Here is a 15,008-nt window from a genome sequence, read left to right as displayed (position 1 = left end):
GGTGCAGGAGTAATGCAAAACCGCAAAGGTGTTCATTTCCCCTCCTCTGCACATTTTCAGTGCCTGAGGGTGACATCACTCGCAATCACTGACAGATGTCCAAAGGGGCTATATCCTGACATGCAGGGCTTGTTTCCCAATTGCAGATAATCCACACTTGAGCTACTTTCATCTCTTTTCAAATATTCTCTAAGCTAAACAGAGTATTCAATGACCAAGTGAGGGATCATCCTCACCAGAAATCTGACTTACATGTTCCATACGGTCGATAACTGCGATCCAACAAAAAACAGGAACTAAGTGGCTGTGTACAAGGAGAAATCTCTTTGGCACAACAAATCTAAAACAGGGTATGGGAAATAAGTACTGCCTGACTATCTCATCTTAAATAACTTCTCATGTAATCCAGAGCACACTTAAGAGTTTCTGTAGTTAATTGATTAAAACTACTTGCAGAAACAAGGACTTTGAACAATTACACCTAACTTCTGTTACAGAGAAAACAAAAGAAACAAACAAAAATTAGGAGCTAATGTTCAGTCAATCCAAAGGACAATCTTTAGCTACTTTCACACATTATACCCAACAGCAATTAGGTGTTAAAATAAAGAGCAGAGGAGTTCACTTACCACTGTTCCCGTCTTGACATGTTACAATCAAAACCTGAGCTACGGAGACCACCAGAAAAAAGAAAGTCCTTAAATGCACAAATCTCATCATGTCTATAAGAAAGACATGAGCCTTCCTTGTGTGCAAAGCAAAAGGGAAAAGGGATGAAAAGAAAAAAAAAAATGCTCAGGTTATCACTGCACCACCATGAATACAAGAGTGCCTCTCCTTGTAAGCAGCAAGCAGACCCAGCCCAGACTGCGTGAGTGCTTTTTTGTGTAGTTACAGCTTTAAATGAGAAGAATGCTGGCGAGCCTAATTTTCCTCCCCCTTTTGTCAGCCCTCTCCCATAACCATCCTCTCACAGGCTTTTGTGGCTGTGGGAGAACAACACCCATGTTCACAAGTTCTCATACTTTCCAATGATTCTTTCTGCCTGTTTAGCTATCTCAGAGTTTAAAACTGACTCGCAGTTAAAGATGCCAGGGAACAGATAAGAAAAAAATGTGCTTGTTCGGAGGTGTCACTGATTTTTTTTTTTTGCCTCCCTTCAGAAGCGGCTGCCATACAACATCATAAAAGTGCTGTTTTATTGCAGTCTGTGAGGCACCAAGAAAGACACACAGCAAGCTGACAATCCCTTTTTACTGGGCAATTAAAAGTAAGAATAGAGTTTATAATTCACTTCCGATGAGAAATTATAGTCATATGAGATTGCTTGTTGAGTTTTTTGCTCTTTGCTAAAAAAAAAGCAGTGCCATCGTTCAGCCGGACTATCTTCAATAAAAAGTAAAGGAAGAGAGATAAAAAGCAAAGTGAAACTGTGTGTGACAGTCACTGTGGGTGGTCATCAGTGTAGGTGGTCATGATTGAGAATCCAGAGTTTAAATTTAGAGAAAAATCTGAGGTCAACACCTCTTGACTTATGTCAGGAACATGGAATCTGCCGACAATGGCGGTTTTACATGTGATGAGACTTCATATTAATTTTGTCAGATTACTTTAAAACCTCATTGAGGATGCACACTGACACAATATGCATTCATATTCCTAACATACAGTACCGTAATATAACTTTCAGGCAATCTAACTTTTCTCTTGCATTGACAGACAACATATCATGTACTTCCATTATACTGTAATCCAATTTGTTGCAAGATAAAGCCATAGAAATTCACAGTCTGTTCATTAAGTGCCTAAAAGTGCTGCGTCCGTCATGAGACTACCTGAAGTGATAAGCCATTCCTTTTTTTTTTCCCCACAAGACATGAAGGAAGTAGTTGAGTCCTGTAAGGCACTGAAAGGGCTCGTAAAGAAGCCATTGATTCATCTTTGAGAGGAAAAAAAAAACAGTGGAAGGATCCTCTACAGAGCAAGTTTTCATTGGTTATTTTAAGTCTTGTTTAGGGACAAGCTTTGGATACAAATCTTATCCTAGCAGTAAGTTACGGTCAAACGTAAAGTTGAATAAATATTCAATTAATTTGCAATTCAGTCAAAATAACATTCATTCATATTCAACTCATTAAAATGACACTATGGTCTTCTTGTCCAGGCTTTTCCACACACAACTAACCCTGAACAGTATGACAGGAAACAGCTGTGTGCCATGTTCACAAGGTGCTAAAAGCATCAGGTGATTGGTTTTGCCTCACATAGGGTGTGTGTGTGTGTGTGTGTTTGTGTGTGTGTATGTGTGTGTGTGTGTGTGTGTGTGTGAAGGGGGTTCAAGAGACCAGAGCAGAGCTGATGAGAAAGACAGCTGTTTTCTTGTTAGCCCCGCCCACAAAAGTCAGCAAGCCAATTCAGAGTCTCCTTGCTTGAAGATTCACAAGAAGCATCAGCTGTTTTTTCCTGAGAATAAAGGAGACATTAAGACTCTGTAAACACTGCCAGTTGCAGGCTGTTGCCAAAGATTTTGTCACTATGGAGAATGTTGCCAAAGGGAGGGAAGGTGCTCTGGGAATCAATTTGTGTAAATTACAGTTTGTTCCCCGCCAGTCTGTATACCAGTTAGTTTTGCAACTGGTCAGAAAGTAAACATTACTTTGTATTCACAAACAGTGTCCCTAGCTAAAGGCAATCACAGTATTTACATGTGGAAACTTAACATTTATGTAGAGTTGAACATTTCATAAAGTTGACACTGCAGACTGACATATTTTTATGTAGATGTTAACTACATAAAAGGAGGAAGTGTACTGAAATACACTGTGGGAATTCACTGAATCTGATTAGACTAACTAGCCTCTGCAAACTCTCTTGATCATGTGTGCATTTGTTAAAATGGTGTTAAGCCACCATCCAACCTTAAGGCTGCTCTCTGTTTTTGCATTCTTGGTCAAATAAACAAAAGATAAAAAAATAAATAGACTATTTAAGCTCTATCACTATGCATATGAGTTTGTTTTAAGTTTTCAGGAGAGTGATGTTACCAAAGCAACACTGTATACACCCATAATTTGCTGCAAAAAAACAAATCTGCAAATACTTTGCCTTAAAAAGCAAACAAAAACTAAACCAGATATATTTCATAATTTGAGAGTTTTGTGAGCTCAAGATGTTACTACCGCTTGGGTGAGCTCTTATTCTATCTGATAGGAAGCAAATCAATCTACAACCCTTGGTTTCCTTTTACATAAAGGCACAGAGTTATGAACAAATGTCAGTTACTTGCATTATGCTGTCAACACTAAAATTAATACAAAAAAAGCATAATTACTTTGATTCAGATTTCAAGGGTTTTGGAGATAGTTATCCAACTCTGTTTCCTGTCTTAATACATTACAAATGGCCATGACCTTCCTTGACTGGAATGTAAAGTAAAACTCCTTTTATTTTTTTAAACTAAATTAAATGATTCAGTGTGGTCAACAGAATGGAAAGTGAGCATTGGTCAGATCAATTTTCTTTAGTAATTTATCTGTATTTCTACAGCGCATGTACATTGCTATAGTTAAACAAGACTAAGATTGTGTCTGAAATCGCTCCTTCTTATATAATAGACACTAAATAGTTTATTCAATAGTGAGCAGCAGATTGAGATTTCAGACACTCACTATTCATCGTCATTTTGCGTCATTACCATCAGCACAATAGTAATTTTCACATTGATAAAATTTGGAACATTGTGGGATTGTTAGCAGATTTTACTCACTCAGCATTCAGACACTCAAATAAAATGGCGGAAGGTTAATGTAGTGCACTATGTAAGTGTGATTTTGGACACAGCCAAGAGTCTACAACCACGCTAGCACCTCTGTGAGACTGTACTTTGGCACAGCAATGCTTTGAGCTAAAGGCTAACGTCACCATGCTAACATGCTCACAATGACAATGGAAACATGCTGAGGCTAAGCTAGTATAATGCTCACTGTGTTCACCATTTAAGGTTTGCGTTCCACCTGATAAACTAATGATATTCCCATCAGCCTCAGATGCAGGAGCGTGTGGTCCATTAAGGGCCCTGCCCTCCTGCAAATTCTATTGTGAAATACATATTTTAATGAAAAATTGTTTTTGTTAGTGTTGTGTGTTTGTGTATAAATTTCAGTTATTACTCTCACATAAGTCATACATAATAACAGCAACACGTGATGACTAATGAAAAAGCGCTGCTTACAGTCTTTGTCTGTGTGCTGAAGGGCGTATTTTTCTCTGCCCAATGTATGTATGTGTGTAATGTGTTCTGCTTTTCCTGGTGGCCCCTGATTGGTTGACACAAATATCTGAAAATAACTTGATCTGTGACAGAAAATTTTATGCCCAATATAAGTTGCCAGATTTTTTATTAGATATAATTTACCCCTGGAAGGCAGGCAAAACGTACATTGATCGTTGTTGTACTGTGGTGGTAATTTTAAAGTGAAAGCAGCCACCAAAGGATACTTTTTAAAACTTTTAGAAACCACTAGCCTAGCCGGTAGCCACCAGCAGCTAGCGCTCTGCTACATTGTATGGTGCATGCTCACCGCCGAAATACACAGAACTAGGGCCGTAGCCCCACCTAGTGGAAAATTCAAAACATTTTAATTAAATTAATTACACTAGACTAAAATGGCCAAAATTATACCTGCTAAACATTTCCATGCTATCATTACCATTGTGAGCATGTTAGCATGCTGATGTTAGCAGTTAGCTCAAAGCACTGCTGTGCTTACCTACAGCTTCATAGAGCCACTAGCATGATTGTAAATTCTTAGTCTTGTTTTAAACTGATTTTCATTATATTCTTTATTACTAGGCTACATCAATAAAACAATACAGTATCTACAGTATGGTGAATAAACAAAACAACACATCAGCTGAACCATTAAGCAACGATTTAGCTCTTTAATTCAGCTGATTTCACCCAAGTAGCATAATTAAATTGATTTTCTTAGCCTAAAAACTTAAATTTGTCTTGGCAAAAAATGTGTCAAAAGCCTAATGTACCTAATGTAATGCTTGCGGAGAGAAAGAAATGGCATATTTCTTCCCTACCTTAACACCTATGTGCTACCAACATGGACATGGACATGCTGACTGGGTCCTGTCTGTGTCTATGGTCAGTTGTAACACTGGAAAATAATATTGAGAAGAGTACAATGGAAAACTAGCTAAGTTAGCAAAGGAGCAATTAGCTACAGTGGCTGTCGTTAATGTGTTTCACAGCTGGCAACAATAACGTTAGCTACAGAGATTAAAGAGGCTGTTTTTCACAGCTAATTTATATTAGTGCCTGCTAAGATTAACCACTAACACTAAGGTCTGTAAACTTTACTTACACAGTAACGTTTGAGCTTTAACTACTGACATAATCATTTTCATTGACATTTACATTGACGCCAACCTTGACCTTTTCTCTTTTTTTCCTGAAATCCCACCTTTTCAACAAGTCGACCTGCTACAAAAATATAATGTCAGATTGGTGACACACTATTCACGCACTTTTTAAATACATTCTATACGACTATATGTGTTAAATGATAAAACAAAATGAATTAAAATATATCACTCAGGTTTTTCCTCTTATACAGCAACTGGCTAAATTTGCCTTTTTCACAGCTTGTCATAGTAGAAAAAGCACAGATGTTACTAATAACCTTAGCAAGCAATAGTTAGCCAAGACAGTGTGCATAGGCCGTGCTAGGGTGGGGCTATATGGGACTGTTGCCCACCCAGGAATTACAACTGCCCCACCATAGCACCACCAAGAAATTTACCAGATGACATTTTAAAAATCCTGTCTGATTTCCTTTATCCGACTGTTCTCCCATTCTCCAATTTGATCTGTTCCAATAAAAATCTGGTCTCTAATGCACTGGGATCACTTGGGCGAGTCTACTCTGAGCTGCAATGAGCAGGACTCCTGGCTGGAACATAGTGAGGCAACTTTTTTGTGTGCAATTCCTAAAGTCTGTCAGTAGTTTTCAGTCTTCCAAGTTTTCCAAAGTTCAGTGTTGTATGAACTGCATCTGCCTGCCTTCTGTCTGCACTTGGGAGCTCTCTACCATCCTGAGTCCTGAATATTATTGTTAACTTTTCATGGGTTTCTGTGCAATGTATGATGGCTGTGACCACTGACTACTAATTCGAAGTGCCTAAAAGTTATAATAATTCTTACAATACAGTCGAACAGATGGAAAACATATATTAAACATAACAGAAAATACATTTTTTTGACATTAGTACCTTCCCTGTGTGTTTTTGTCTCTTACAGGTGGGTATGGTTTGAACTAGTGATGTGTTGAGGGGGTGATGGTGGGATAGGGCACTAATAGATAAGTGTAATTTACTGGGAATAGAGAAAAGGAGAAGATTGGACTGAACAAGTAAAAACAGATACAATGTTACTATCAACATGACACATTATATAATGATCAAGCTATGGCACGCTTACATGCAGTAACCTAATATTTTTGCTAATCAGATGAATCTTCAACCCAGGTGCACATTACCATCAGTCAGATCATAGTTTACCACAAGATGTATGTGAGAAAACAGGCACGCTTCCAAGACAAAGTTATTTTTACTAAAAACAACTTGATAAGACAGTAGGTTTTGCTGTATATTGTATCCAACAGAGGAATAAAACTTTGGAGACAAATATATTAGTTGGGATCTGAAATTCCCTTATTGACAGCACACAGGTAGGACATTTTCTATTTCAGGGTTTATAGTTTACTCAAATTTGCTTTACCTCCATATACATTTTTACGGATGTTTATTTTATGATAGTGCTCTGTGGGGAAAGTGTATTTTGGGTGCAGTGGATTTTTTTGTTGTAGTACCATGGTTGGCCACTGGGACAAATTGGCAGCAAGGCAGTATCCAGCTCTCTTAGTACATCTATGGCAACAACTGGCATTATTCTTCATTTCACTCCTCCCTCTCCTTCCAGAGTCTTAAACTCCTCCTATTGGCGCTTATTTTTTTCATCGTAATGAGGAGGGCTGTCTGCAGAGTGAAATGCTATCCCATGACTAACAATACCCAAGTTTTATAACCGTGCCTAAACAGCGTCACAGCATATTTCACACATTCTCCTACTCTAATATGATGAAATTTCTCTGTTGCCAAAGCTGATGACTGGAGCACAAAATATCTGATACAGTGATGCTGAATATAGACAGTATGTCACTTTAATTACCTGAAAACACGTTTAAATGTTGAAGCACAATCAGGCTTGTGTTTTCAGGTAATTAAAGTGACTAACTGTCTATGTAATACTGCATGTTGGCATTTATGGGAGTTGTAACTTTTGGTCTTTGTTCTAAATTTTCATGTATTTTACTCAAAAAGACACACCATGCAATAGGTGAATAATCTTTGCTGCATTTTCAAACATCCGGTTCACTGATGCTATTGACAGGCATGGAGGGGTGGGGGGCTTCTTCATATGGACCCAAATAACCTTGGTTTGGTCTCAAATAGAGAGTGGAAATAATTAGTGTCTAAGTCTCCAAGGCTACGCCTGCAAAAATACTGCAATAAACAGACTCAGCAGTCAGAGCTTACACACCAACAGCAAGCTCTCCAGTCCTCCAACGAAGTAGCCGTCCAACATAACCTACAACGAGCACTGTTTCATCCCAGGATTTTCAAAGATCACATCTTAATCCAAGACAGAATTCCTTTTTCTCCAGGTTCTTTCTTGTAAACTAAGTTATTGGATTGGACAGGAAGAATGCCGGAGCAGATGGAACGCACATGGAGTCTACTGTAAAAAGCAGACGTCGTCCATGTTGCACATCAGCGTATATGATGCTGCCAAATGATCATGAAAAGATAAAAAGAAACCTATAGATGACTGGCATTTTTGTAAATATTTGATACAGCTGTGCTGTATAATAACAGCATAATAACTTTTCCATTAAAACAGAGAATAAAAGAGCATCAATAAGAAAAAAATAGTTAAATATTAAAAAGTAAAAATAGTAGACATTAATAAATGCCAGTATGCTTTAACAGAAGTGCATGTTTGATGGTAAAACATCTGAACCCCCCTCTCTCCACACACTACTGAACTTGGGAGCTGCATCCATTCATGCAACTTTTTGAAACCTACAGTCACACAGTAATTGGTCAGTTGTGTGGAGAGCTGTCATCCTATTTCGTCATCACACTGAGCTCCACCTCTCAACTATTATCCAATTATTAGGCTCTATCTCTATACATCCATCTAATCAATTGGGGTCCATGCCAAAGTCTATAACATAAAGCTTCTGCACTCACGTTTAACTTGTGTCTTCCCTGATTTAACTGCTATTGTCACTTTTTTGTGTGTACAAATGAGTGAAACATTATGAATGCCTTCCAGGAGACATTGTCAGAAAGTGTACACCATTATCCCCATATTCAAATATATATTGCATCTCGCCCCCTCTATATGATGGCTTTTCCTCTTGCTTTTGAGTGTGGCCATGCAGAACAGCTGCATTTTTGCCTTCTGATGTGGCTGGGTGACATTTTGTTCCAAGAATGATAATATTTAGAGATCAAGGGCCAATGTTTTTACAGTTCTTTCTTCCTGTGTTAGGTCTGGTTAAGTCTGGTTAGGCAATTAAAATACTTGGTTATGGTTAGGGAAAGATCACAGTTAATGTTAATAAAATCCTAACCATTACGGAGGCACTGCATGTAAATCATGAGGTGTGAGTACATCCTTTAGGGACATAAATCCTATGAGCATACTAAACTGCAACCATGAACTGCAATGTGCTTATTTTGTGTCTGGCTGTAGAACTTTGTTATACATAATCCCCTATTTGTTTTTCCTGCCATCTCCCTGTTGCTGGTTCACTAATAACAAAAATGACCTATAAAAGTTATATAAAACAGTAAAACAATGAATTGGGTATTCTTATAGATTCAGGCAGAACAGGCAGACTGTTCCAATGTTTGGAAGCACTGAACGCAAATGCATGATTACCCTTTGCATGTCTGCGAAGTTCAAGGAGAAGCTTATTGGCAGACCTAAGAGTACATTCCAGAGTAGGTTGGATCTGAGCCAGTAACCATTTTATACTGCATGTGATTAGTACAATCTTAAAATTGATTCCAAATTCAATTGTAAACCATTGCAAAGGAGGCTAAAGTAGGGGTAATGTGGATGTGTGCTCTTGCAACTTGTTAAGAGCCTGCTGTGTTTTGGACCAGTTGTAAACAGGAGTGTTTTCTAGTTAATGTCAAAGTAAACAGAGTTGGAGTAGTTTAGGCAAGATTATAAAAAAGCATAAATTACATTTGCTAAGTTTGTAAATGATTGGAAAGTTTTCATCTGGATAATTATCAGGGGTATATGATCTTCTATTTTTATTTTGATGTCAGTTTCACATAAAATCACACAAAACCTTTGCTTTGGTTTGCTGAAAGTAAAACTCCTGGAAGACCTGATTGGACAGGAAAAAAGCCTTGACAGAATTCTCCAAGGCAATGTAAGCTGTGAACGGACTTCCTACAGCGGAAAAAAAAAAATCTCCCCTGTGCTATCTCCTTCTTGTATTTCAACAATCCTCCCTCCACACCAGTGTAAGCTTGAGCTTCTGACTGCCAAGGCTATGATGACTTTCCCTTCTTTCTTAACATGCAGTTTCATGGTCTTGACTCGTCTGCTAAAGTAATCTAGTCCCAACCCCCAATCCCCAACCCGGAAGACATTTGAGGCCAGTAAAAAAGAGACAATAACAACTTGAAACAAGAAAATCTGATTTCCTTAACAGAGTGAAATACATGCACAAGGTACGTAATGTCTAACACAAACAAACGTTCATGATAATAAGCCACGGTTGTTTTAAAAGAAATGTGTTGTAAATCTGTCTTGCTGAAACTACAGCCATGTGCCTGTCTGCAGAAATTATATATCTTAATATTATATTGTGGTAATATCAGTCACCCAGATCAGGAAAGATCTATCCTCCTGATTCATGGTACTTACCCTACATTTTTTACGTGGGATTAATGAGCCACTAGGGCTTGATAAATATTGCATTACAAAAACTGTATAACTATTTTCATTTTAACGACAATATAAATGGTTGAAATTGGGCTATAAGTAATCTTTTGAGTTTCACACTTCACTGTGTGAAAAAATGAACATCACTTTGCTAGTGCCCTTAAATTCTTATTTTCTCACTGTAATTGAGGATTAAACTGTGTTCTCCACTAATTTGCTTCTTTGAACATGTAATCCAAAACTCATCTGGACTGCAGGGACATGTTGTTTTTAGCATGAAGCACATTTCCTTTAGGTATGTGTGAAGCAAACTTTGTAACCGACACCAGGGGCCCTTCTCGGTGCCCACATATGAACGCCTTGTGCTGCAGTGAACCCAAAGTTGACCCAAAGAGAAATGAATTGCTTCCTCAGTCTTCCTGGTAAACTTCTGAAGCAAGGGCACAAGTTCCAAGAGAAAACAGGCCAAATGAATGCTTAGCAATAAGTAAATCATCAGTATAAAATCTCCACTTTTTCAGTTAAATACAGTGTGAACTAAATGAATTATGTACTTAACAAAGAATGACATTTTCTTACCTGGAGAGGAACATCTTTAACTTGTTATAATTAGACTTATGTAAAGTTTTGCACTTCATTTTGACTCCTTACTTTTAGTTTTGTTTGAATGTTTAATTTTGTTCCAACTCCCACTATAATCTGAGCTAGCTCCCACTAGCTCAGATTATGAAAAACAACAAAATATATTACCATAATTATGCAGACGACACACAAATTTACATAACTATATCACCAGGGGAAAATAATCCCATACAAGCACCGAGTAAGTGCATTGAACAAATCAATTATTGCATGTGCCAGAATTGTCTTCAATTAAATAAAGATAAAACTGAAGTAATTGTTTTTGGAGCCAAGGAAGAATGATTGAAAGTCAGAAATCTTGGTGTAGTCATGGAGTCAGACCTGAATTTCAACAGCTACATTAAGACAAATACAAAGTCGGCCCACTATCACCTGAAGAATATATCAAGAATTAAAGCACTTATGTCTCAGCAGGATTTGGAAAAACTTGTCCATGCATTTATCTTTAGCAGACTCGACTCCTGTAACAGTGTCTTTACAGGTCTCTCTAAAAAATCCATCAGACAGCTGCAGTTGATTCAGAACGCTGCTGCTCGAATCCTCACTAAGACCAAAAAAGTGGATCATATCACTCTTGTTCTGAGGTCTTTACACTGGCTTCCTGTCTGTCAAAGAACTGATTTTAAAATACTACTGTTGGTTTATAAAGCACCGAATGGTTTAGGGGCCAAAATACATTTATGATCTGCTGCTACATTATGAACCATCCAGACCTCTCAGATCATCTGGGACAGGTCTGCTTTCTGTTCCCAGAGTCGAAACTAAACATGGAGAAGCAGAGTTCAGTTTTTATGCTCTGCATATCTGGAACATATCTGGTAACTCCCAGAAACTGCAGGTCTGCTGCATCTCTCAGTCTTTTTTAAATCAAGGCTGAAGACTTTTTTATTTGCCACTGCCTTTTTTCAAATCAAATTTGGGGCTTTTGAGTCATTTCTTGCACTGTAACTTTTATTCTTCTGTTTATGTCTTATTTTATTTTAGCTTATTTTTATTCCCAATTTAACACTTTTTAATTGTATTTAAATGTCTTTTTATATAGCCTTGTATTGCTTTTACATTATGTCTTGATGCCTTTTATGTTTTATATAAAGCACTTTGAATTGGCATGTTATTGAAATGTGGTATACAAATAACCTTGCCTTGCCTTTTTCTGTTGAATCCTTCAGCTGTTGCAAACTATTTGTAAATGGAGACCTTAAAGCTGCATGAGTTTGTTTTTTAACCTCTAGGGGGCAGAAAAACAAGCTGAAAGCACATATAATTACCTTATAAAGATGTTATGGTGAACCTAGTAGCAAATAGTTAACTTTTAACTCATCCAGCAGACACAAAGTTACATTAGCATTCATTTAGAGTCGTGTTTCAGGGCACCTCATGAAAGTAAGTCTGGTATTCTGTCTCTCATTAGCTCGGTTTAGGTCACCACCAAATTGTAATAAATTGTGTTAGCTTGCAAGATACTCCACTATGTTCACTATGTTTTAGGCAACTACTTCCCATCTGAACTGAAGAAAGCCAAGTATTTGTGTCCATTTAAACTTTCCCTGCCCCTTTCCCATTTCTACTGACAACAGTGGTGCTGACTTTTTAATGGTGATGAATGCTCTTAAATAGATTGTCGAGGAACAAGTCCCAACAGTCTTCTCAAACACAGCAACCAATAGGAATGTCAAGTGACAAATGAAGAAACAAAGCCATAACAATATAGTCATCATTCACACTTTCAAACAATCTCCTCCAGGTACACAGCAGGGAATCTGGGTAAGGGATTTCCTCAGTAATGTGGGAGGAATAGAATTGGAAGTAAGCGAAGGATCAAATTTATAGCGAAAAACTAAATTTACCTCAGTGGAGAAGGTATTAGGGAAAAAAGAGGTTTGGTCCCTCGTGTCTGTGTGTATATCAAGTCATATGCTGTAGATCACTATTGCAACCATATATTTATTATGCTAAGTTGAGCAATAATGAAGAAACCTGCCTTCTGTCTGCAAAATGGATTAGATGTTAACAGAATCCATTAAAGTGAATGTCAGAAGATGGTGATTAGTTGATTTTTTGTTGGCCCTGATTAACAACATGTACGGTCAGACACAAGAGAAAGACTCATACATCATACATTCATTCCAAATCTGAATTTATTGTGTAATATTTCATAAACCAATACGTATTCCCCAAAATATTATGGAATACTTTCTTATTAGGCTAAAGCTAGCTTCAAACAGGATGGGAGATTGCACTAATGCCCTGTAGCTTCAGATTTTCTTCTTTGTACTACCAGGAACAACCAGAGCAAATAAGTGGTATATAGGTTTTCAGAGTGGCCTAATGCCTAACCACATGTACATTTGGTTTTACATGGTTGTGGGGAAATGATTTGCACCTAGTGGAAAATGTGAGGAGGACTGAGACCACTGAGCATGAGTCATTGGCTAGTTATCTTTGAGGGGGATGGAAGTCCTGCCTTTGAGTGCCGGACTCAGACATTTGTTTACTTTCCAGACAGAGGAGTTGAGAGGCACAAGAAGGGGAAAATGGTGGGCAGAAACATAACTTAAGAAACTTTAGTTTAACAAGCATAAGATTTGATTCAGTACTTTTACACTTGAGGTGCTTTTACATCTTCTTTTACATTTGCACAGTGTATCAAAAGAAGCCAAAAATATGCACGTCAGTCTGTCTTCCTGTGATCACTGGAAGAATTGCTTTACACTGCAGAGAGCCTTTCTTTTCCTTTGAGAAGTGTGATGACATTAAACCGTGCAGTGCTACCACAGCAGTCTAATTGGAAATTATCTGAACTTTAACCTTATTCACTGTTGACCTTTCAAATGTCTCCAATCAGATTACAGCTGGCCAAGAACACCTTCAACTACAGACAAAGCACCTTTATTAGAGATATGCTGTATTAGTGTAATTCTAAGAAAAAGTATTTGGCATGAATGTGACAGTTCTTGTACGTCAGTCATATAAATGGTATGATGATGAGTTCTCAGCCCTGACAAATAAACATCCGGTGGAGTTTTTAATATATAGACAACATAGAAGTTAATGTAAAATTTATCTTTTCTGGTACAACAAAAGAAAGACTTTCACAATTGTAAAAAATATCAAAACTTACATAGCAGTTCATGTATTTTCATTTATAATGAAATCATTATGAAGTAGGACAAGTCTCAAATGATTCGGATTCTTCTTTCTTATTTTTTCCAAAAGTGGTTTGTCCCTGTGGATGGAGTTCTCATGAGATCATGGCTAGTCAGACGATCTTTGTGTCTGAAAGAGAGACAAGATGCAACAGGCTGGGAATCATGACTACTTCTTAGGAGCTCATCCAACTCTTTGATGAAGTGTGTGCACTGCTCACTGTCAACAGCCTTAAGAGAATTTGACAATGCATCTTACCAAACATGTGCACTTTTCATGGCATTCATTAAGTCATGACCATGACTCAAATTGCTTATTTTAAAGTGTTAATCCCAAAGATTGGCTGATAATTTGGAGGATTTGGTGACGCTTGTGGTGAATGGTGAGCATAGAGCAACAAAAAATGCAAGCACATATATTGAGGTCAGCCTTATCCAGCAAGAGAATGAGCTGGAAGATTCTTTGTTTGTTTGATTGACAGGAGTCTCAGCCTGTCATATCAGCTCTAAGGTTGCTGCATCCATATCCCACCTCAGCTCCACCCAGGTTTTTCCCTCTTTGCCCAAATTTGGATTGTATATGAAATCTGAGACTGTTTCTAAAAACTTTCTCTTCAGAAAGTAAAGAGAAACAATTGGGGATTTTTTTTAACAATTAGATAAAGATAATAAATAGTTATACCACAAATTGTTTGTGCTGGAATGGAATCTTTTATATCCCCCTTTTTCACCCATTTTAAATAAAATAAAAGTGACAAATAATGCCATTGTGATTTTTATCCATGCTAGTGGCATGGCTACATGGATGACAATGCTTATTTGGTCAGTTCATGGGTTGGTACACTTCGGTCCTGACTGAAGCAACAACTGGATGGACTGCCTTGAAACTTCGTGCAGACAAACATGTTCCTCGGAGGATGAAGCCTAATGACTTTGGTTCGATTCTAATGATCCGCTGATTTTTCCTCTGGCAGCAGCAGCAGGTCATGGTTTTCACTTATTCAATGCAATAGCTTGGCATCTACTATATGACTTGACACAAAATGTTGTTTTTCGTGGTTCCCAGACAATGTATACTAATGCCTTTGGTAATCCCATGACTTTTCTTCTAAAAATGAGGTTGATGTTTTTGGTTTTCAGTAAAATATCTTGACAACTACTGGATGGATTGTTGT

The 15,008-nt window shown here is 37.7% G+C and overlaps 1 protein-coding gene across 2 annotated transcripts in view; it reads right to left on the bottom strand.

The window, feature by feature from the left end:
- col5a2a (collagen, type V, alpha 2a) overlaps positions 1-15,008 on the bottom strand; it is a 73,954-nt gene that overhangs the window by 44,549 nt on the left and 14,397 nt on the right. The window contains exon 1 of one of the 2 annotated variants that reach the window (XM_042426545.1): positions 630-921. The exons of the other annotated variant lie outside the window; for it this stretch is intronic. Coding sequence (XP_042282479.1) covers positions 630-720 — 91 coding nt within the window. The 5' untranslated portion in view covers positions 721-921. Of the gene's footprint in view, positions 1-629; positions 922-15,008 lie in introns of those variants that run through there. 2 annotated transcript variants of the gene reach the window in all.

Source organism: Thunnus maccoyii, chromosome 11, assembly GCF_910596095.1.
Source record: "Thunnus maccoyii chromosome 11, fThuMac1.1, whole genome shotgun sequence".
Lineage (NCBI taxonomy): Eukaryota > Metazoa > Chordata > Actinopteri > Scombriformes > Scombridae > Thunnus > Thunnus maccoyii.
This window is presented reverse-complemented; position numbering and strand designations above follow the sequence as displayed.